General features: G+C 48.1%; 1 protein-coding gene across 1 annotated transcript in view; it reads right to left on the bottom strand.

Moving 5' to 3' along the window:
- Positions 1-24,878, bottom strand: part of ko (Stork-head domain-containing protein knockout) — a 370,856-nt gene that overhangs the window by 41,489 nt on the left and 304,489 nt on the right. The window contains exons 3-4 of the mRNA XM_075879081.1: positions 24,319-24,664; positions 15,490-15,713 (exon numbers count right to left, since the gene is read on the bottom strand). Coding sequence (XP_075735196.1) covers positions 15,490-15,713; positions 24,319-24,664 — 570 coding nt within the window. The remainder of the gene's footprint in view (positions 1-15,489; positions 15,714-24,318; positions 24,665-24,878) is intronic.

The raw sequence follows: 24,878 nt of genomic DNA, 5'->3' as shown, positions 1-24,878 counted from the left end.
TCGAGTTGAGCCTCCGATAGTCAATACACGGTCGCGGCTCTTTCCCTGGGACCTCAACCAAGATCAGAGGCGAGGTGTAATCACTCTCTCCTGGCTCGATCACTCCTAGCTCGAGCATTCGGTTTATCTCCGCGGCCATTATTTCCCGTTGCCTCGGGGAAACGCGGTAAGCTTTAGAACGAATTGGTTCCGAAGATGTCAGCTCAATATCATGAACTAGGGCTTTGGTTCTGTCAGGTGTGTCTGAAAATGTTTCTTTAAAGTCAAACAATAGTTCCTTCAGTTCCGCTTTCTGATCTGGCTCCAACTCCGCCTGTTCTACCAGGTTACTAATAGTCTCGCCAATGTCTTTGTTTTCTGTTGTTAACTCCGGGAAATCAATAGGCATTTCTTCCGGTTGATTGAGCGACATGTTTACAACGGCATGCCTCTGCTGGTACGGTTTGAGCAGATTAGTGTGGTACACCTGTTGCGTTTTACGCCTTCCCAGTCCAGTAACCAAGTAATTTGTGTCTGACAATTTCTGAACTACCTCAACAGGTCCCTCCCACTGGACCTGAAGTTTATTCTTCAGTGAGGGTTTCAGTATCATCACTTTTTCCCCCACTCGAAAGCTTCGCGTCCGGGCTGTCTTGTCATAATAGCGCTTAGCGTTGTTTTGAGCTCTGCGCATTTCCTGCTCCGCTAGTTCTTGAGCTGCGTGAAGTCGGTCCAACAGCTCAAGTACGTATGCTACTACCGAAGGGTCGTCCGCCCGGCCCTCCCAAGATTCTCGAACAATGCGAAGTGGGGAGCGAAGAGCACGTCCGTAAACTAGCTCCGCAGGCGAAAACCCTGTTGATTCGTGAGGAGCGACCCGAAGCGCGAACATAGCTGCGGGCAAGCAAGCCTCCCAATCCTCTTTTTGCTCATAACAAAGGGCGCGTAGCAGCCGTTTCATGACTGAATGTACCTCTTCTACAGCATTTGACTGAGGGTGGTACACTGAACTGTGGATGATTTTAACACCACACTTTTCTAGAAATGTCGAGGTTAGTGCACTTGTAAAAACAGATCCCTGGTCGGACTGAATTTCTGCAGGGAAGCCTACACGTGCAAAGATAGATAAAAGCGCTTTAACTACCTCTTCCGAGCTGAGCTCCTTTAACGGTACTGCTTCCGGGAATTTCGTGGCCGGGCAGAGCACTGTGAGTATGTGCCGGTACCCGGACTGCGTTACAGGAAGTGGACCCACTGTGTCTATAACTAGCCTGCGAAACGGTTCTGTGATAATGGGGACCAGCTTCATAGGTGCTTTAGCCTTATCCCCTGGCTTGCCAACGCGTTGGCACGTGTCGCAGCTTCTTACAAATGCCTCCACCTCCCGAAAGCAGCCGGGCCAGTAAAACTCCCGTAACAAACATTCTTTTGTTTTTTTGATGCCGAGATGCCCTGACCACAAACCTCCGTGGACCAGGTGCAGCAGCTCCTTGCGGAAAGGATACGGTACGACTAGCTGATTAAACCGAACTCCTTTTCGACTCGTGTACTTTCTGTACAAGACGCCCCCCTTCTTGGTGAACTGAATGTTTTGCTTAGCCACCCCTTCCTTCGCGTCTGGCGTTAGGTTACGGAGAGTGGAGTCATTTTCCTGTTCCACTATCAGTTCTGTAGGACTTACATTTAACAGCTTTATAGTGCATTCTACTTCTCGAGATGCCTCGGATTCATCCGGTTTCTTACATCTTTCTTTAGATATTGTGTTTTGAGGCTCCATTATAGGGTGGTCCAGTTTCGTGCCAGGTAAAGAAGGCTCTGCCGCTGAAGCTGTTTCGTCTGCCACCGGATCTTTATAAACTGTCTGAGCGGCGAGCTCCCTTGCTTTGGATCGAGTTAAGGCCTGTACGATACCCTCACTGAACCCAATTCCTTTTTGTCGCAGCAAGTACTCTGATTTATTTGAGAACAAATACGGGTATTGCACTGGGAGATGTGCCGAAACGGCAGCTTCAGTGTCTAGAACACCGAAAGGGCCTTCGATGCGGACTCTTGCTACTGGGAGACATGCACTGTTTGTCTCTACTGCTTGTCTTATCCATGCGCATTCTCCTGTAAACTGACTCTCCTCGACATAGGACGGGTGCACTACATCCATAGTGGCGGCCGAATCGCGGAGCACGCGGCACGGTTGGCCGTTCACGACTAGGTCTCGGATGTATGGCTCTAGCAATTTCATGTTTTCGTCATTACTACAGAGTGACATTAACACAACTTTCGGGTTCTTACAACCCAAAGAAATATGCCCCGTCTGTTGGCAGTTATAGCAAACTATCGGCTTCTTGGCCTCGAACGCCTTTTTCTGTTGCCCTTCCGCCCTTTTCTCGGGTGCTTCTTCCTTTCTCTTGTTTTTCTCATCACCGCTTCCTTTGGAGTGTAAACCCTCCTTCGGCATATACCGACCCGACTTTGTCCATCGCGGAGGCTTGTCGGCCCGATATTTACTAATCTCCCTCCTAGGGACATCCTCGCCTTCGAGGGCACGGCGATTTACGTACTCCTCTGCGAGCTCTGCCGCTCTCGTGATAGTATCTACTCCTTGTCTATCCTGAACCCAGTACCTAATGTTTTCAGGTAGACGCCGAAAGAATTGTTCCAACGCAAAACACTGCAGAGTCTTTTCCGCGTCGCCAAGCGCACCCTCCTCTCTAAGCCATTCCTCCAGATTTACCTTTAAGGTGTACGCAAACTCTGGGTATGACTCGTCTTTGGCTTTCTCGATCTCACGAAATTTTCGCCTGAACGCCTCCGCTGACAGTCTGTACTTTTTGAGCAGACTCGCTTTGACTCTGTCATAGTCGTCTGCGTCTTCTTTACCCATACGGGCTATAATGTCAGCTACTTCACACGGCAGCAGCGTAAGCAAGCGCTGGGGCCACGTGTTTTTAGCAAAATTTTCCCTCTCGCACGTGCGCTCAAAGTGCACCAGAAAAAGACCCATGTCCCCTCCTACCGCGTAGGGTGGCATCAAATCTGTCATTCGGCGCTCTCTTTCTCGTGCCACTGCGCTAGCTCCGTTCATTGATTGAGCCTTTGCTAGTTCAATTTCTAGGCGTTTCATTTCCATACGATCGATACGTTCTCTTTCCCTTTCCTCTTTTTCCTCATGACGTCTCTGTTCCTCTTTTTCCTCACGACGTCTCTGTTCCTCTTTTTCCTCACGGAGCCTCTGCTCCTCTTTTTCCTCACGGAGCCTCTGCTCCTCTTTCCTTTGCGTAATAGCCTCCAAGCATTCGCTCAGCTCCTCGTCATCTGCCCCGATCTTCTCGATGGCGTCAATGATCTCCTGCTTTCTTTTCGTCTCGGCAATTACCTGGCCCAGCTCTCGGGCCAACTCTAACAACTCTGGCTTTTTTAGTCCCTTCAAATTCATGGCGGTCCTTGGTGCTGCTAACTCTTTTAACTAAACAACTTTGACGTACTATCAATACTTCCGTCCACCGTTACCAAATCACTGCTTTGTTTACAATCCTACGCAAAGCCTGGTGATATCTCAGCAAAGAAAAGCAGTGCACTCACCCTATGCAGTCATGAATTCGGACGCGTTCCTTCCAGTGTTGTCAGTGATGCCACGAAGCAGTTTTGTCCGACTCTAGGTCCTCCAGACAGCAGGTCTCAGCATTGCCTCCTGGTCGATGAGCTCGATCCCACCGCTGCCACCAGTTGTTGGGACCTGAGTCCTGTGGGTCTCGTCGTTGGTAGCTGGCTCCCATCGGACTCGTCCCTTATAGCGAGAAGCAATGCTTATATGGGAAAACAGAGAACAGACGTTTATTTACATTAGAGAGAGGTCAATAAGAAAGTTTAGATATATAGTGGCGTTCTTCGTACATGGCGAGCTCTCCACTCGAAAAAGCACACCGAATGAGCCGTGGGGGCTCATTATAAAGGGTCTGTCCTCCCCAGATCCCTAGATCGGGGACCGCGTACAGAGGGCACCGTCCAATCACGGACCACACATTACCCGCGAGGGTGACGAGCACGCACGGTCCACGCGAACGTTCAAAACTGAAGCGTGGTCACCGCACGGCCATGTGGCACGAACGCGGCTCCCCCCCCGTCAAGGTGTGTCGCTGGGCGAGGGGTCTGAAGTTGATGACTGCATCCATCGAAAGGGCCGCCGTAAACAAGCTTCAAATGGTGCCGAACGATTCGTTCAATTAGCGGGACGATTCCCGGCCGCCGCCGCCGCCGTCATCTTCCAAAGAAGAAGCTGCACCGGTGGTCTCCCGAACTGCTCACGGCGCCGCGGCGGCAGGACGCCGCACCCTCCGGCCAGGTGGGAACAATACATGGCGGACACAGGCCGCCAACCCGTTTGGCGACTCAAAAGGAACATCAAAAGGAACGCCGATCCATTGTCAGACCTGGCGCCGGTCCTAACAGTGCCCTGTCCTCAGTCTGCAGGACAACACGTCCGTACGCCGCAATTTTGTCGGTAGTCACCGTGAACTTGTTTACAGCGCAACACCAGAAATGCAGACACAAGGGAGGAGCAAAAGAGAAAGACGGCGCTGACTCTCAACTGATTTTTATTGAAAAGTTAATTGTGAAACACATATATAGTAAGTGTACAAAACCGTCACATGCGCAAGACACAGGAAACATTCCGACAGCGTCGTCATACATACAGATAATCAATATTGACACAAGTAATCAAATTCCTTCTCATGCAGAAAAACGGATGCTTCACTGATACAGCTCTTGCCTCTAAGGAATATATTATAAACCTCAGCAATTTTTCCTGTTAATTGATTCGCGTGTTTAAAAACTACGGTGGTTTTGCTAAAAATTGGACGACACCCATATGAGCTGCAGTGACCCAGCAGATGAAGCGATGGAGGCCTTAGCTGCGGTTTTACTATATATATGTGTAACTTGTTCCATATTTAAGCATTCCAAGCATGTTGGCAATGCTTCCTTATATCTCTACCTCAAATGTATGAATTATGGCTCGTTATAGATTGAATGAGTGTGCACCTACTACTACGATTTCGCATTTGCGATAATCGGAACAATATTACAGTACTCAAATCCAATTACCTTACAGTGTCGCAACTTCATCGCATATTCATTGTGTCATCTCAGCGGTGACGTGCGGCACGCTGATATACGTGGTAAACTGAAGGGAAAGTACCAGCTTCCAGTTCATGCACACTTTTTCCCCACACCTTCGCTGTATACGTACTGAATGAGACGTGTATCGTTTTTCCATTCGCCTTCACACCTAAGAATAACATGTGCCAACATGGCTTATAAGTCCGACGTGCAAGAACCATGCTTTGTGGTGTGTGTGTGGAGAGATTGGGGGGGGGGGGGCGGAGGTAGAGGTAGGAAGGGTATCAGTAGTCGTGAAGGGCGCGGCACCCGATCAGGTTTAGCACCCAAAACTCCAGCGCTGCCAAGATGTCTCCATTTGTTGGCGCTCCCCGCCGCCGTTCTTTGGTATCTTGCGTCGACACGGTTCGCATCGCTGCATGGACATCGGGCCGGCCCGTAGCTCTCGACCCCCCATCGCTTTCGCAAAGTGCTTGTGGGAGAGTCCATGCTGCGCCCGATAAGCCCGTGGCCCTGAGCCCAGACGTCCGCCACGCGTATAGCGCGCGAACGCACGTGTGAGTATGCATGCATGTGCGTGCGTGTGTGTGTGTGTGTGTGTGTGTGTGTGTTTGTGTGTGTGTGTGTGTGTGTGTGTGTGTGTGTGTGTGTGTGTGTGTGTGTGTTCGTGCGGATAGGACAGGACGAATGTGTGCTCCGCGTTGACCCCGCGGGAGCGGCCGGTGCACGTGCCACTCCCCTCCGGAGTGGCGTGTGAGTGGCGAAGGGTCGCGCCTCCCGACACGTAACCTATATACTTGCGGCGCCGACCCTCCTCCCGACGTGCACTGCAGCACGAGGTCAACCCCACTTGTTTACTCCGACAGGAAGAATTACGGGCGGAGGTCAAAAAAAAAAAAAAAATTAGGAGGCTTTCGAGTATCGAGTGAAGGGACTGCATATGCGCTGCATCGTTCCACTCGATGCACGCGCAGGTTAAGTTGTCCTGGGCCTCCTCAACCAAACTTCGTGAAACTGAACAGATAGGCGACGCTTTAGTCAGATTTAAACTTCATCAAACAAACCAAACTGAACTTCAAATCAGGCGAAATTTTAGCTCAAAGTCGCTCATCATTCCGCATCTTGCCTCTTCCTACCTACTACCTGTCACGCTCCAACCCACTAAAGAAAATCTGAATAATAACATTTTTTCTCAGTTTCGGTGTTTCGTGTATTCTGCGGTGTGACAAACACGACGGCGCTTTTGATTTTGCGTTCGCGAATACTGTGCTTGGAACGCCGTGCCATCGAGGAACCTTGTCTCCATATCACCAGACACATTCGTATTCTGAAAACTTCAACGCTGATCTTATAGTAGATAAGCTAATGGCACATTGAGGACAATCATGATGTCAGTAAGGGGAACCAGAGCCACATGTTTAAACGCTGATATTGTGAGAAATAGAAACTCGAGGTAAGCAGTCACGAAAAAAAATTTAAAAAAAAAACAGTTAAAAAGAAACAGTACACCAGTCAATAACTGCGATAAAGCGAGAGCGTAAGCAGCTCTCTGCAGGAGACGGATTAACCACGAACTATTCGTACGCGGAAAACGCAGAGCTCTTCATCGTCAGAGTGTGGATAGTAATGAAATAGGCCGTACATTCGTTTTCAAGCGGGCCGGGCCGGTTTTCGTACGCAGATGTTATCAGCGTAGATGCCCGGTATGCATGGTGCTCAGCCCACATAGTTGAAAGAGGTAAAAATAAAATATAAAGGCTAGGAGAAATAGAGAGAAGGGGGGTAGATATATAAATCTCTTCACAGAATGTTTGTCCGACCGTCATCATATTGCGCGCGAACACACCTTGCAAAAAAATAAAAAAAGAAGGCTGCCTCTTCTTTCTCGCACATACCATTCTTATGTTCAATCAACTACGTTCATCGCGGTCATTGAGAATCTCTAGCCCTCGGGGATCTCATTAAAGGACGAAGGCTGTCACGTGGTCGCCATTAATGGGTGTCTATTAAAGAATAGCAAAAACAAATAATTAAAGCAAAGAGAAAATTAGCCTTCCCTCGGTGTGTGGCGCGAGCTGCGATAAGAAAAAACGAAAAAAAAAACTGAGACAAGGGGATAGATCTTCAAGATGCGCTGCGTCCAACCCAATTTTCACACTGTTCCTCATTAACGGCAATCTAAGTAAGAAATCTCTCTAAGGTTAGCTCGTTTTACGTTGGGACGGGAATGTCGGCATTGAGATCCACTTTTACGAGTCTATTTTGTATACAGTTCGTGGCTGCGCCACCTAATCACTGCTTTCGTTCGTTTATTTTGCCTATTCTTTTTTCCCTACGTTTGTGCTCTGTGTCCTAAAACATCGCGTGCGGCTTCAGCTAAAAAAATCATATAAAACAAATAAAAACGAAGAAAATAGCAACACTGGGAAGGCTGTGAGAAAGAAGCGGCGCATGGCTCGTAAAAACTGCCATCTCAAACAGCCTGGCGTGTCCTTTCGTGGCTAAAATGGGTCTGGCCGCATGCCTTGCGCAAACTCGAAATTCGCTGCGCCTATCAGCGTATCCTCCTTAAGAAACGTCCAAGGCTTATAAAGCAACATGGCAATATAATATAGTGTCGCGTGTCCATTTTGAATGTCGACAAAGTTCAGAAGACGATTAAGGGCGATGTTCCTCAGCCATTTCACGTCGTCTCTCTGCTATTGGTGCCCCAGAAGTGTAAAGCAGACATTCTCGCTACGCGCTTTTCTAAGCGACAGTTTAGTGTACAAGGTTACGGTGAAAAAAAGGAAGGCGAAATTTCTCGAGGCATATGTCAACTGCTAGCGTTTTCGTGTCTCTACTAGAGATGCGAAATTTCCGGAAAATTTGAACAACCGCGAAAAAAGTTGTTTTTTTTTTCTCACGTTTTTTCACAAAATTTTGGGACAAATGAAAACGAACAAATTTTCTTTAGCACATGGTAGCCATATATTAATAGTTTATAGCCTAGTGTCAAAAGCATTACCTTTCATTATGTAAAAGACAAACGAAATGCTTTCTCTCTTTTCACAAACGAATGCGGCATTTAACAGATCGGAGGCAGGCCACAAGCTCATTTAGCTCTCTGTGAATGGTGCAGCTCCCTGGAGTTGTTACGGCAGTTAGAATAAAAAAAAAAAAACCCGGAGATGTCTATTTCGTCATGGCTTCAACTACGAAAACAGTCATCAAGATGGTAAAATGCGAAGTTCAAACTCGTATTTAGAGTCAGTAGCACTGACTTCATTTGTAGCTTTCTTGATCATGTTAATATGTCGCATTGAGAAAAACGTAGCTGTTTTTGCAGTGCTTACAGACAGCGAGCGAGTCCTGTTTCTCGCCAAGAGACTCCGCGAACTTAGTGCATCCACACGTTGCAAATTGGCGCAACCATTGCAGAATCTGCTTGCACACTGCTTTATAAGCGGATGTTCGACACAGGTCGCAGAAGTGTACGAGGGCAAGTCAAAACTGAATAAGGTGTACCAAAGCATCAGAAACCACCCCTAACAAGACCACACCCGAACGACAAGGCTACGCTATATATGGGTTCAAGTTAAGCTGACGCTGAGGCTGACTTTAGGTGACGTCGATGGCGAGTGGTCCGCCGTCGTTTGGTGTTTTGGTATCATGAGCGGCGTTTTGGTTTCACGTTGAATGTTGGCTGTTGCGAAAGATTTACTACAGTATGTTTTCCCCACGGAAATTCTGGCCACTTTTTCCAACTGCTGAAAAAAAAAAAGACATTTTTTTCGTAGTTTTCTCGTTTCTCGACAGCTTATTGCCTTGACCATGTGGTTGTACGTAATTTGTTGGCTGTGCACGCATGCGCGGAAAATGTCTTCTTTTTTTATGTGCGTTTCTTAGACTGTCCTTAAACAGTTGGAAGTTGGCGGTGCTCTATCTTCTCTCCTGCTCCTCCCGTTTCACGAAACGCTTTTTTTTTTTTGCGCCTCAGTCATCTGCACTGAGTGAGCATCAATTTACCCAAAAACAAACCCTTTGGCCTTTAGACCCGTATGCACCTCAAATGAAATGAGGATCATGAGAAATCACGCAAAGTATTACTCGGCGCATGAGAGAAAGCCTCGTGCATTATCTAAAACAAAGTATATAAATGAATGACAAATGCATCCAACCCCTTCTCCTGCTTACCCGCGGTGTCATCACCGCTGGAGTGGATGAAAAGATCCTTGGTAGCTACGCAGAATGTTAAGCAAGCTTCCTTTGGCACGTGTATGTGGCTGTATACCTTCAGAGAGACTCTCGCTGCTACGGGAAGTACATCCTCCGAGCGACTTCGTGCTACGCATTCAGCACACGCGCTGTTATAGCCTTATACAGGCTGTACAGCGCGGTCACTTCGAGCGCCGAGCGCACCCTAGGGTCGATGGTACTAAATACGCACAGATGGCACTCCATGCGCATGTAGAGCGTAAGTATCGGCACAGCTGGTGCCGTTCGAAGCAAGCGACATCAAAAAAAAAAAAAAAAAACCTCACGGCTTCTCGCTACGTTAAAAGCGCCACGATCAAATGAGGTTATCTTCCGAGCAGTCTTGTACGCACCGAGCGACCCTGCCTATAACCCTCCTCTCGTAGGTCTTTTCCAACTGAAATGTGAGACGCGCGCACTGATCGGCATCGCGGCTTGCCTCCGCGTAATTGAAACAAGTCACGGAGGTAGCACGCTCGGGCAATCTGAGCGCGCACACTGAAGCAGAGCGGCAGCTATAGTCCCACTGGTGCATGCCTCCACCGCAGGTATACTTCTTGTTCGCTTTGAAATTTTCTTTACTCGGAGTTGCTGTCAAATCTAAAGCTTCTAAGAGCTCGGTGCATTTTTGCACCACGTTTCACGAAAGCGAAGATACCTCGGATGAGCTTGTGTACTGCACAAAGACAATTTCCTCTTTCTTTCTTCGCTCCTTTCTTTCTTTTCTTTCCGGATTTTGTATTATTTTCTTGAACATTTTTAAACAATGATGCCTGAGAATGACAAGTGACTGAAATAAATAAATAAATAAATAATACAAAATAAACAAATAAATTCAACATTGAAATATAAACAAAATTTATGCGATGAGCAGCAGCAGAAAACACAAAACAGCGAAAAGAAATATTGCCCACTTCTCGCCGACCAGCAATGGGCCGTCCAGCAGGCCCACAAAGCAGCCGCCAGGTAGTTCCTGTCATTCCCTACGCGGGAGACGCCTGCTACGCGCTAAGCGCGTCCGTCAGGACTAAAATAAAGTTTTTTCATTCCATTACATTCCCACTGAATGCTGATGAAAGGGGAGCTCTGACGACGCGTGTGCTATACAACAACGAACATACTTCTCACACAAAGAGGTTGGCTGTTTCCTTTCGCAGCAAGAAACTCGTGATCCCTCGCCCACTTTATTCCAGCATTTGTGAAAAAAAAAACACACACACACATTTTGTTTATACCAGCCGCTAGGCTTCACCAAGCAGAGCTCAACCAGTCGCTCCGTCGCAGAAAGGTGACGCAGAGTCACAGCTTTCCTTAAAATTCTGTATAACGTTGATACGAAGAGATGAAGGCGTACGGAAATTAAAAGCAGTTAACTAGCGGAGGGAAGAATATTTTCGACCTGCTTACTGCGTCACACCAGTTAGCCCACTCTATTTTTGTCGCGAAGCGTTTCTAAGCAAACTATAGGCCCTTTGAGCGTTTTAATGCGTCCGTCCGTCCATTCACCATCCGTCCATCCATCCATTCATCCCAGCCCATCCCAGCCCAGCCTATCCCATCCCATCCCATCCCATTCCATTCCATCCATCATATGGAAAGAATGAAAATCTGGATCCTAGCAAAAATCAAACCCAACCGTTCTGCATGGAGTCAGGTATGTTACCTCAAAGCTACGGAAAAACGCCCTGTGTAGGTGTAATGTCGGGGCAACGTCCATTGTTGTTGCAGTGCTGGCTACCTAATTTTATAACAAAACAATAAACACTACATATGTATTATTAAGACACAGGCGTCATGTCGGGTTAATGCCAATTGCAGATCCAGTGCTAGATACGCTTTCATAGCAGACTAATAAGCATTATATTTGTAATTCTACGATTTAGCATGCTATGTTCAAGCGCCGCTCGGCCTTGGAAGAATGCGCTAACGAACGTTACGTATGAAATTCCCACCACAGCACCGCTAAGTGAAGACGCCTGTGCTTTAACGTGAGAGTTGACGTTTGGTCAGACCATCAGTTACACTTTACGGCAGCGTAGTCATTATTCCTAATAAGCCCACGATGTGCACGCAACTGCGACACTTACAAAAGCACGTCAATCTACCTCGTAAAGCAAAAAATTAAAAAAAACATGCAGCATAGACAATCACTCACCGACTGCTATGCATAAAACTAGTTTCCACAATACGTGGGATCTACCAATTTTTTTAGCTGCGTCAGGTGATAACTTTCTCTAAATACAAGTTATGTCGATAAAAATTGAAACAAAAAGTATACCACCATACGGGGGAAATAGATCAGGAACCGCAAGCTTCGACTGAAGGATGGCTTGGCGGATTACAACAGAAGGTTTCAGGTTTCGCAATGTTTTTAAACACGCATCAAGCTTTTGTCGATGTAAGCAAACTCACTGCGCGTATGTATGTCCTTTGCTGACTACAGCGTGGCTATTTGATGTCCGAGTGCATCTACAATGCCCAAAATGTATAGTATACCTTCTAGTACCAAGAGTCCAGAGAGGGAAACGCGCGTCTAAATGATTGCTCCGGGGTGCTAGCGTTATCTTTTTATTTGCGTGATTTTGTAAGGTGACCTGTGGTTCGCGTTCACAAATCTTGGGTGTGTGAAACCAAGAGCTACTAACTAGTTAGCTAACGCTGAAACTCCGTGCTGTTGAGTTCCCGTGCGCCGAAATTCCTGATGGGCATCCATGTCTGTAGTCTACGCTTTATACACATGAACCCATATTCATATAGACATTTTGCACAACAGAATATTCCCAATAATCATGCTGCTGTATGGACACGCATTTAGCGTATCTAGTTGGCAATTGTAAAAAAAAAACTTGGGGGAATAAAAGTTGCTTCACGAACTCGAGCCCTTAAACTGAATCTCGGCGCTTTATCATACCGATGAATTTCCCTCTACCCACCTACAACTCTGTCCAGACCAATTGCACTGGCCCAGTACACGCTTAATCAGGTCCTGGTTAAATGCCGGCTATATCTAGACGAAAACTCTCCTGTTTCCTGGTTATATCTAGCAGTTAAAGTGGGGTCAGACTAAAAGCGTAAGCGATTATTAGACCAGCCGAGTCGAATGCCGTGCGTTTGAGCCCTGGCTGCAGCGGGTCGAGTGAAGATGTGGCACAGAAAAAAAAAAAGTTGCGCTAGGATGTTACTCCAAGCGCAAGTTAGTCCTCCCCAGACAAACAAATTTGATACGTGGCTCTGCACGCCTACACAGATTTAAACTGTTTATAGTACATTGTTATCAACAATGTCACAGCCACTTCCAGGTAAGTGTTGTGCGTACGCCAGCCACGCCGTGCCGCCGACGCAATGATTGCTTCGAGTAGGGGTGGTAATAATAAATAGTTTATTGATGGCTGCACCAAAGAGTTTCATATATGCACAGCATTATCGCTTCACCGCTAAGCGAAGCGACTGCGGTGTCGCCTAACAAGGCAACGACGCGCCGTAACTCGGCGCAAACGGCGCCACACGTGGTATACAGTACTGCGCCAGGACGCACTTCCTGTATCGAACGCGCTCAGTGCTGGTTCGCACGCGATAGCTAACGCAACATCCAAGGCAGCATCCTCGCTGACAGCGCTCGCTTTCCCGTCAAAGCATTCAGCGAGCCACTTTCCTTGTTTCACAAAGCCGTTCGAAGCTGTCTGACCTCAATCACGGCGCTGGTGCGCACAAGCGGCATGCTTTTATAAGATAGGATAAACACTGCACTCTATACTGCAGTATCCAAAAGACGAGGCCCGTTTCCCGCACAGAGGAAGCGACGTATTATAATGCTAAGTGCGGTTGCCCGCGAGAGCGCACGCTTGTGATCCAATTTGGCCGCCTCGATTTAGGCGGGCCCGAGCACGCCCTCAAAGCTATAGACCATCACGCTTTTCAATGGCTTAATAAGTGCTGCAATGTCACGATGCAGGCTCAACTGAGAAAAACCAACTACAGAGGAGCACTGAAGCCACGCGAAACTCGAGCTCTAGATTTGGACCTCTCAAAGTACACCACTAATCGCTGCAGTATCGCCGCCGCGAAACGCGTCACGGAGCCGCGCGAAGGGCTCACAATTACGGCGCCGGCTAATGACTACACGAGGGAATAAATGAACGCACTTCGGAAAGACAAAGCCAAACAAGGCGCTAAGAGTCGCGCAGTGTAAATCAAAGAAGCCGAGCTCCCTCAATTAGCCACCCCAAAGCGTGCGTGCAGGTATATACGCACTCAGTCGGGAAAGGTCAAGGTCAAGAAGGGAAGGCTTGTCGACCCGGCGTTCATGAACAATGGCGGAGTCAAAGTTTTCGAGAAGCTTAATTAACGTCGGCACAGGATCAGAAACCGTTCTGAAACGTCGTCGTTATATAGGGACGCGCGGCACGCGGCCAAGTACGGATCGTGGGGAAGTTCCCACTGAGTGACCGGCAGTCTCTCAGTTCTGCGTGACCGCCCGCGGTTAGCCTCGGTTGCCGAGGGCAGTTTCCCATCACATAAATACACTGAGGCGATCGCGTGAACCAAGGGAACTGAACCAGCGTGGTCGCTGTTGTTGTTGGTCACCCAATTTAAAAGTGGTAAGTAGCGGCTAAGTAATAGGAGCTTTAAGTAGCACAAGTGAGTGCGTTCGAAATTCAGCCGCTTCTTCGAGGAGTGCAGGAGGTCAGGGTTTGAATAGAACAGTCGCCTTGAACAACGTCCAATACAAACAGCACCTAGCAGCGAGTCTAAACGAGCAGTGCCCTTGCTTTGGCGTAAGCAGGCCCAACCTAATGAATGAATGAACAATAAAGAGAGAAGTGCAAAAATAGAGCAACCATTCTTTTACCGAAGCTCGCGTCTTACGCCACATGATATACGATAAGTTCTGTTACGCTCTTGGCCCAGCCACATACGAATGTGGTTTTGCAGTGACTCTTCCGGGCCCTAATATAATGAGTGCTCATAATATTTGCTGAAATCGCTAAAATTTTGTTTTACAAATATTGTAAAAAAATAAAAGTTCTTTTTTATTTCAGTAGGCCAACGATCAAGTCAAGCGCTCAAAGCCATTGATTGTAGACACTTCGGCGAAGCGTCGACAAACGTAGTGTAGTACAAAGTTCATGCTACGCGAATAGCCGCGCGTATTACAAACGTTCATAGAAACATTCCACAAACGTTGTGTAGCACGAAGCGCTTGAAAAAGCAATGAACGTGCTGTACAGGAACGCAGCTGAGAAACACTTGTTAAATACATCCAACAGAATGAATTTGTGGGGGTCATGTCGACAACCAGCAGTGGCAACAGCGTGGGACGCGTGTGAAATGTACAGAGGGTTTGAACGTTCAATCGATATGTAATATGTGTGAATGAGAGAGCAACCGAGATAGTATTCTGGTTGAATCCCCAAAAGCATACCGTGCATAGGCGTGCACGTACATGGAAGGCCCCGTTTGCTAAGTTCGTTCGCAATGCAACGTTGTGGAGTGTCATTATACACTGAGAGTGTTTACACACAATTACACCACGCCCATTTTCGAGTAATTGTTAGAAAAAAGCCAGCAGCTTCTGAACTTCAGTAATATAGGTGCGAACTAACTAGAATAGTGCCTCAAACTGAACTAAGCATGCACATCTCCCATTTACTACTGATTTACCCCAAAGCTGGTTTCTCCACAATAATAGTCTTTGTGGGGAGAAACCCGCTTCGGTGAATACGTTCGCCATGCATATACTTTTTCAAAGCGCGCGCGCGCGCGCGCGCGTGTGTGTGTGTGTGTGTGTGTGTGTGTGTGTGTGTGTGTGTGTGTGTGTGTGTGTGTGTGTGTGTGCTTGCGCACGTGTGTGTTATTTTAGGCAACTTTGTGGCTACATAGGCCTACGCACTTCTGTTGCCACACAGTCAAGACTTGCGACAATGGTGTGGAACGGGCGAGGTCAGAAGCTCGTTCTCACCATCGACGCGTTACCCGAGTTCATTGTCTCATCTATTTTGCGGTACTTGCGCAAGACTATTTTCGAAAAATTGCTGCACTCGGGAGTATGCAGCTGTGCAATGAACTTGTCGCAAAAACCACTCGGTGCATTGTTGGCTACCGTGGCTATACCACGTCGACGTCATCACACTGTGCAAAAGCTCACGTAGAGGCACTTACCTTCAGCAGGGCAGCGTATGGGTGCGTGTCTGGCTGCTGAGTGACAGCGGCGGCGCTGGTCTGCGTAGCACGCGAGTGGAATCGTGCGTAGTCTGGGTCACTCCACTCGAGTGGCGGGAACTGAGCTGAGAAACTGGACAGCTGCTTCTTGCACTCGCCGGAGGAACGCTTCTCAGACCGGCTGCGCCGGAACCAGCGGCTGAACATGGATGACTTGCCGTCACCTGCACGGAAAGACCGCAAAATCAGTCTCACTTGGTAATTCCAGCGTCATTAGCATACCTCTATCTCTCTCTTTCTCTCTCACACACACACACACACACACACACACACGCACGCACGCACACACACACGCACGCACGCACGCACACACACATGGCACCGCATCCGCCATTTGCGGCGCCGTCCGGCAGCAGCAAGACCATGGATACGGTACTTATCAGAACAAGAGAGACATGCGTAGAAGACTCCATGGCTTTCCACCTATGAGCGTGTCTTTGGTCAGAAGTCAGATGGAACAGATTCAATAACTTTAATTTCTTCCAGGCGTTTCACCAGTTTATTCCAGAAATAAGTTGGATGATGTAATAAAACTATGTACCGTCATCTTCTACCTTGCTGGAGTTGCAAATATCTGGTTGTGCAAACATGAGCGAAAGCTACAGACCTTACGCAGTTTCAAGGTGGCATTCGCGGAAGTTCTCGAGCACCGCAAACACCCCGCTGATCAGCGCCTATACGCAAGCGCACTCAGCATCCCAGTGGGAGGCATGCAAGCTACATAGAGGACGTCGTGGATGTTTGCGCCCACGTCAATTCCTCTATGAGCGAAGAGGACAAGGTGAAGCATAGAGATCGGGGTCAACGCATTTTAAATGCTTCTTGCACGAAAACCTACTTTTCTTGTGCCGTCGTCACTCTCTGCCAGAGCTTCGACGATACGTCGACAAGGGGTAGCTCTCTCCGGACCTCATACATGCCTGGAAACCCAGACCGGATATATTGTTCCAGGGTCTGATTGAAGATTTCGTTCGCGAGGAGTTGAAGCGCGAACTGTTAGTGATGTCGCTGACCGATCTGTCTCTAGAGCCTAAATCTTTGGCTGTTCCCATCAGGCGGGCGAATCGCGATGAACTTGCCTAGTTGCTACCTTTCACCCAGTCGAGTACAGCGGTGGCTGCCGTTCTGACCTATGCCATAGTCGCAGTGTGACCTGGATGGCCCTTATTCGCAATACGTGGCCACAAGCAACCCAATCTTCCACGTCACCTCAGAGTTCCACTTCCTAGCCGAGTCTTTCGAAACCCGTAGCTCACACGCGACATCGGGACCATATGCGCTTCGCTTGTGGTTCCGCCGGCCACATCGCGCGCTTCTGCAGCTGTTGCATGCCTAATTATAACAGAGTTGCAGCAACGCCTGATACGGCTGTTCACAATATGTTATCTGTAATATCATGCGTCCTAACCCTGATTTTTCGCCGCCACCTAGACAATCTTTCGACAACGACCGTTCACCGTCACCAAGTCGTCGCTCGCGTTCCCCCTTACGTCATCGCCAGTCGCTTAGCGATTGAAAGAAGCTGCCGCACTTCTGCAGGAAAGAACTGCAAGCTTTACGACCTCTAGAAGGCCTGCGCAAATGCGATGTGAATAATTTGGCGTTTATCAAAGTAAATGCCGCACGTGCCCTTATTGATACTGGGGCTGCAATGTCAGTCAACTGCATAATGTTCGCAACGCCATTCGCTGGGATGCTACTGCGCCCCGCAAGTACGCAGCACATAGCACCACTTGCAGCACATTTACCGCGAGGATGGTCTTTGAAGAATTTTTCGCGTTATCTTCATTCTCACATAGCATCACCCTCATCTGGCACTCACCATCGATCGATTGTGCCAAAGCCGAAGTGGCGTTTTCCCACTCTCCAATACCGTGATGCACACCCTTCTGCAAGTAATGCTGCACAGCTCACTGTGGTATCCAATACGAACATTCTACTCGCAATGTCAGTGTTTGGGTGCGCATTTTGCTACGCCGTGCCAGACGCTACCGTACTTTATATGCTATCACGTATTTTCATCGTTGCAAGGCTCTACCTCTCCCGTGTGCCATCCTCCCCACTGCATTTAGATTGTCGGTATGACTGCATGAAGTGCGTTTCAACATGCCGTGACCTATTGCGCCTGTTCAACCCATTCACCCACGTCACATTCACCATGTATCATACGTACACGCTGCCTGGTGATTTTTCCATTGTTTAGAGAAATCCCGCTCCATACAAAGTAAGGCGAAATTACTGCGTCCATGCACTACTCAGGTTACTGCACTGACAAGAGTATAGAGTTCCGCATAAGGAAGGAAGGAAAATAGAGGGAAAAGAAAGGCAAGGAGGTTAACCAGCCTATAGGCAGCCGGTTTGCTACCCTGCGCATGGGAGAGGGATGGGGGAGATGAAAGAGAGCAGAGAGGGAAAATAGAAACAGCACATTCGGCAGCACATGCGCGCACACTCAGTCATAGTCCAGTCTTGTCTTTCGCGGTGTGTGACATTGCTGTTACAGTCGCTTGTTCAAGTCGGTGTCGCGTAGGAATTTCAACAGAGCTTTCGTCGCCTTCTGTTGCAGTGTCTTTTCTCGGGCACTTGACAGAATAGTGTCCACAGACATTTGGCTGTTGTCGATGCGCGCAAAAGCAGACGTCAGTGACTGTCTCTGGATTTCATACAATGGACAGTCACACAGGATGTGGTGTAGCGTCTCTTCGCAATGACAGGCGTCGCAGAGAGCGTTGTCGGCCATTTCTATGACAAAGGAGTAAGATTTTGTAAATGCCACTCCTAGCCATAAGCGATGAAGTAGGGTGGCTTCTCTTCGGTCGAGTCCAGTGGGCATGCGGAAAGCCTACTCACCTTAACTCTACTCACCTTAATGCAGACACAACAAGCTCAAGTGGAGAGCCTTACAGAGTTACGGCATATGCTATCTTAAGGGTACCATATTGGCGCGTCTCTTTTCTGAACACCGCTAGCAACCATGAATAGTGGACAAGCTGCATGGTGCTCAGGCAAGTTTTTGTATGTTCCTACCCCGCCGCTGTATCAAATTAGACTTACACTAATCATTGTCAATAAAGTACATCGCAGGTCGGTGACACGCTAGGCATGCTACCTGCCCAAACGAAGGGCGACTTCACCGCATAGCTGTGGTTGGTAGCCGGATTTACGTGCAACTCTACTATCTAATAGTATATACAGCAACTCTATGCGCTGCCGTATTGCATAGATCCAGACCTTGCTACGAGTGGAACAACCGTGCACGTATAGACCGCTATCCTATCGCTTATGACGGACTACGACGCTTCCTTGCCATGAGTGGTCGATCAGACGCACTGCGAAGCCACTCCGGATAGAGCCATCCAGTTGTGAAGAGGACCCGGCGGCACCACTGGTTGGCGATCGGCTCCGCGACTGCCACAATTAAGATTCAAACGATTCAAGCCGCCTGCACTTAACTGCTGCCATAACGTCCGTTAATGAAACGAAGGCGGATCTGTCCCTTCCCTCTACTATTATTATTTTTACTTTTCCGGTATAGCGCCTTTGGTGCATCAAAATGTGGTGGAATAAACGTGATTTCAAGCCGATGCATCAAGCCGCTCATTTCGTTACGGTCCACGCACACGGTTGTTACCCTCGAAGCACGGTTGGCAGCACTGCAATACGATTTCAGCCAAGCGATTTTATTTCATATTTAGCAGGCTTTCTTTAAACGCCGGAAAAAAAGCACCACGCAGTATGTCCGTTGCTACAAAAAGTCGGTCTGTAGTTTTGGAATGCCCGCTACAACGCAGCAAATCGCACTTCGCCCTGAAGTGAATATTTAAAAATTCCACGCTAGATCGTGGTAATTGACTAATTAGGCGAAAAAAAAGCGACAACGAGCGTCGCATGGCGGCAAACCATATGTGGTTTGCTCCATCCAGTGTCTTTAACCACTTTTTTCTTTCTTTCCAGTCCTGGGTTTTATTTACGTGAAACACCTTGCATATAATATTTTTTTTCACCAGCATATAGTGATACATGATGACTGGTTCTTTTAATGATATGCCAGTAAAATGAGCCCCATATTAACAGAATCAACGCTGTGCCCGCAGACAAGACGTGAAGAGCGGGCCGCCACGATTCCTTCGGCTCTCAGGCGGTAGAGCGATACGCGCACGCACGACTGCCGCAGCGCCTAATACTTTGGGCACACACCACGTACAGACGTGCATTGCCAGACGCAGCTGGATTGTGCACACACGTCTCGTCCTCGCAAAGCGAAGGGCCATTTGGAAGTCTCGTCTTCGAAGTGCAAGCTATGCAGGGAATCACACACACACACACACACACACAAAGAGCGGGACCTGACTCGTGTCTGTTTGCGTAACCCAGCTTTCGCTCGGGCATTGGGTTGCGATTAGCGACCTCCGTTGTTCGCGTGACGAAAAACATGCTGCCATGCACGAAGCTGTCAGGCGCGGAGTGTGACCGAAAATAATGGGGCTGCCGCATTTGTGATGTGTAGCGAATGTACATGCAGCACTTTAAGGGCATAATAACAGTAACAACTAAATGTGTTTGTTACGCTATTTCTTCGAATGAACCGCAAGTTCGATATTCTGGACTACATACTCCGTAAGTGGCAGTCTGAATAGTGATCAAAATAATGCCTCGATCGACATTGCACCACGAGAATTTCGTGTACGGTATACTTGTGCTAAGCGGCAAGCAGGTCATAGAAAACTGGGAGCCGAACTTCATCTGTTAGCACACTTTGGCGCTCGGTTCACCTATGGTGCCAGCGTTTGTTCTTTAAGGCGCAGCAGAGGGTGACGCACAAAAACGTCCTTGCTCCGGGACTTGGAGAGTGAGCATGTGTACTCTAAAGTTCTTCGTGCACTGGAACCGTCAACATCGACACTGACCTACTCCCGTAAGGTCACTCAGTAGCCTCAGTTGGAAAGCTTTTACGTTACACCATCCGGTATGTTAGTGGCCACTTAAAAGAGAACGTATGCACACGATTTGCGTACATCGCAGAAACGACAATTCCTCGTTTTCTTGGTATGCAGTGTCAACGTTCTCCATACACAAGAGTCTTACAGCACGTGTAAAATATTTCATTTTTATTTAAAAATTTTGGTCACTGAGCATCTACAAGCCAACTCCACTGCGATTATCCCGATGAGTCAAGGCGGTTGCTAAGTTGGCGAGCACTGTGTCTTGTATGCAGCCAAAATCGCGGAAGTCTCTGTCACCGGATGACAATTAACTCATCGTCGTTTACGTGCACTACGAACAGATGGCAGAGTTGTAGTTAGTATTACATCGCTGGTTGACATGTTCCCGTGACACGTCACACTGCTCTGACACGTCACTGCGAAGCCGCCCACTTAAAACCAAAACCGAAATCGCAGTTTTGTGGTAGCGTTATTTTAAATATACGCTCAATGCATTCCCAAGCACTGCGACACTCTTCTTAGCTTTCTCGGCACCTGAACATTTAGATAGAGCAACGATTATTTTTTTTTCTTAAATTCATGTCACTACTTTTTTAACCGACGCCGGGAGGAGCTAACTTGAACTTTTCGTCTAGCAAGCAGTGTATCACTTTCCTGCTGCAACAAAACATGAAAGACGCAGTACATTCAAATGAACATCTTCTAAACGAGCTGCGTGATTTCATTACTCCCCATTCTTCTTATCAGTTTCTTTCTCCTTCCCATACAGTAACGCTCTTCATCTTCTGAATTGGGACGCTGCCCAATGTTCTTTCAGAGATTCACTCACTTAACTATTGCAGAGTTTGGCGCACAGTTCTCTACGGCGAGTCATAAAACTAACCTTCATGCACGTAAGCGCGCTCAGCCATTTCTCCCCTCCAGGAATTGTGTTAAGTCGATGCGACTCGCCCTCCTTCTAGTGGTTTACAACAAACTGATATCATGGGCAGCCAAGCTGGCATCGCTAAATGGTGCACGCAGTTGGACGAGGAACAAAAGAAGCAGCTTTACGGAAACACGACGGTGTCCGCGACTCCTCCTCTCGACTCGGGTGCTACGCAGAAGGTTGTAAACGGGGGAAGAGCAAGCTCTCCGAAACGAGCGTGAAGCACGACTGCTATAGTCTGGAGCGCTGCGTTCGCCGTTTCGAAACAGCTTGCGAAACGAGTCGTCGAACGAATGGTAAAGCAGGCAATCACCATTCGCCAGACAAACCGAGCCGCGCGCGGCCTCGTTTGCATAACCCACCTTGGCGAACAGAATCGGGACCGACTCTATACGCCGCTCTTATGCGGAGGCCGGCTTATAGGCACGGCGAAAAGCGCGTCCGATCAGCTTGTCACCGCGTCGGCAAGCAGGCATAGCATACACGCGGCTGCGTGTGTCACCAGCGGCAGCCGCTCCTCGGCACAAGATCGGTCCGCTTCTCAAGACGCCTGCGCGACGCGTGCGAATTCGGTCACGCCGCGACGGGGCGGAGACGGTGGGAACGCGCGCATCGCGGTGGTAATTGTCGGCTGTGGAGAGGGCGACTTGGCTTTTGTCAACGCGCCTGTATACGGCCATCACCGTCCGGCCACGGCGAGGTACCGCAAGCAATGTACGCGCGCGCTTCGCTCAGAGCCCCGTAACGAGGAACAAACGCTGTACGATGTTGCCTTCGGCGCTACACAGCTGTGCGTATAATAAAGCACGTGACAGGGAGGGCTGTTAAAAATAAATATATATACATGCCTTCCATTCCCACCCTCTCCTGTGTTCAGGAAGCATTAACCACGATATAACGCTGTAGTAGTTCTCCAATAGTATCAAATGAAACTACGCAACGTTTGGTTAATGCTTACACTATTGCTGACGCCATACCTGAAATACAGTTACAATTTATCCAAAATCACTGGCATTGCAAGTGCTGAAAAACACGTGAATCTTATTATTTCTATTTTTCTAGAATTCCAGTGCGTAAGGCGTCATTATTTCTGCGCTCTAAAAGTAAAGTTTTAGCTAAGGCGGCAAGTCAACGACAAACAGCCCATTCTTGCTGCTACATGAAAGAGTGGAGTTCACACGGGCTCACATCTGATTTTAAGCGAGTCATATTTCCCCCCTTAAAAGCTTGATTCGCTAATCCACTCCCACCGGCTCGTACGTATTACGTATAATTTAGTATGCGCCATTTCTGCTAAGCTATTTTTCATGGGTCCTCAAGTGCCTAGTTCCGCGGAAAGCTAGAAGTGGGGGACAGACTTGTGGTCCTGAATAGCCCAATACCACCGACAGCAAGAAGGGAGAGGGGGGGGATAGACTTGTGCTGGTATCTGGCAGGGTTTGACAATTTATACTTGGATGAACTGAAACAAATCAATAGGGAGCGAAGAAAAAACAATCCTCACAAAATGCCATTCACAGTTCAGGTGCCGCAGGCACGGACATAAATCGGAGTTACCTTTTTAGCAGCCAGACACAAATTCGTCTGAAAAAGTATACACTGAGGATCAATGACGTTATTTCTGCGTCGTCCATGTATCCACCCTAGGAGCCAGTGAACTCGTAATTACTAGCCAAACTGTTTAAGAAAGGCGCACCATACAATTATGACAATGACATAATGTTCGTTTATGATTCCGCAGGCCTATGTCGCCACGGGAATGACGCGGCTATGAAATTTTTATCGGTACGATATACACGAGTTTTAAGAGGAAAGCTATTATGCATCAACAATCGCCCGTCTCATTGTTATCAGCATGCTATACGTTCTGCAGTTTTTTTTTTCTTTTTGCGCGTTTCTGTGAAGCACAAAACACGAAAAACCGTGCCACGTGATACGACCGCACTCGCTGTGCCACCAGTGTTCGAAAAGTGGTGCCAAGTATCTGCTTCCACTCAGCACGACATTGATTAAGGTAATTTGCTTCATAATTAATTGCATGGAGAAATCGCTGAGCAAAAAGATGGGCTCAAAGAACACCCAGTACACTATATGAACGCTCGTTGTGTGTAAGGCGTGTGTTTTTATCACTGTCTTCCTGCGCTGAGTTCTCCCTCACTTTGAGGGGCACTAAAGGAAAGCGAATTTTAAAGTATCATTAAATTACTCTACAAAAATATGAAAATACCCATGCTTGCCGCCAAAGCTCATTTGGTAAGCGAGCAAATGTGCAAAAAGAAAATGCTGCAGGGTACGGCGGCGCCTTGAAGTTCGCACACCAATAACCATAACGTAATAGATATTTAGGGCATCTACTATAGCATACGTAATTCTTAATAAGTAAATAACGAAGCACATTGCCATCTGAGGGGGGCAGAGAGTTAACAGCCAAAGTTCAAGTAAATTTCGTTGGATCACAAAAGGATGCAAATAACACCTTCAAATCCGCGGGATATTTTGGTGAAAAATTTAACAGTGATACTTTGACTCTCTGCTGTAATATTGAACATATTACGGTTAAATCAACGTCAGTGGAGTTTTCAGAACAGAATGTATAAATCTGAACCGATTATTTGTTTCACCCTTTGACACCCTTCATCGACGGACTGGCTCATCGACGTTCGGCTATGTTATCGCCCCGCTTACAAGGATATACCACGCACGCATTTGCTATATAGTCAAGGGAACGCCAGACCCGAAACGGGACTATAGTTAAAGCGCGAGAACAAAACGACGACACAGAGACAAGAAGGACACGAAGGACTTCTTGTCTCTGTGTCGTCGTTTTGTTATCGCGCTATAACTATAGTCATGCCATACCAACTAGCCCAAGCTGCCACACTACGAAACGGGACTCACGTTTAGCGCTGCCCTCCTGGTGGCGCTTGCCGCCAGCTCCCACTGACTGCGTCGTGGACACGAGTCCGTCGTGCGCGGGCGACGAGCGGCAGAGGCGCACCGAGCTGCTGCGGCACAAGCGGCTCCCGGGAGCCGCCAGCCCTTCGTCCGAGGCCCCGGCGCGGGTCCGGAGCAGCCGCATGGAGGCACTGCGCTCCAGGGTGCTGCCGTCGGCCGCCGATTCGTCCGTGGTGTGCGCGGGGCTTCCGTGGAGCCGCGAGATGGCCTCTTCGTTGGTCAACAGCATGGGCCGCTCGGTGGGCACCGGTGACGGGGAGGTCTGCAGGAAGGTGTCCGGGGCCGCGACCTGGGGTCACGCAAGAAGGGGGCAAGAAAAAAAATCATTCGAAATTAGATGGGTTCGTTATATTATTATTATTATTATTATTATTATTATTTTATTATTATTATTATTATTATTATTATTATTATTATTATATTATTTGTTTTACAAGATTACATACATTCCTGAAGAATGGCAGGACAATTTGAGCGTATAGGGGGCTCGAAAAGCAATACTG

Source organism: Rhipicephalus microplus, chromosome X, assembly GCF_043290135.1.
Source record: "Rhipicephalus microplus isolate Deutch F79 chromosome X, USDA_Rmic, whole genome shotgun sequence".
Classification (NCBI taxonomy): Eukaryota; Metazoa; Arthropoda; class Arachnida; order Ixodida; family Ixodidae; genus Rhipicephalus; species Rhipicephalus microplus.
This window is presented reverse-complemented; position numbering and strand designations above follow the sequence as displayed.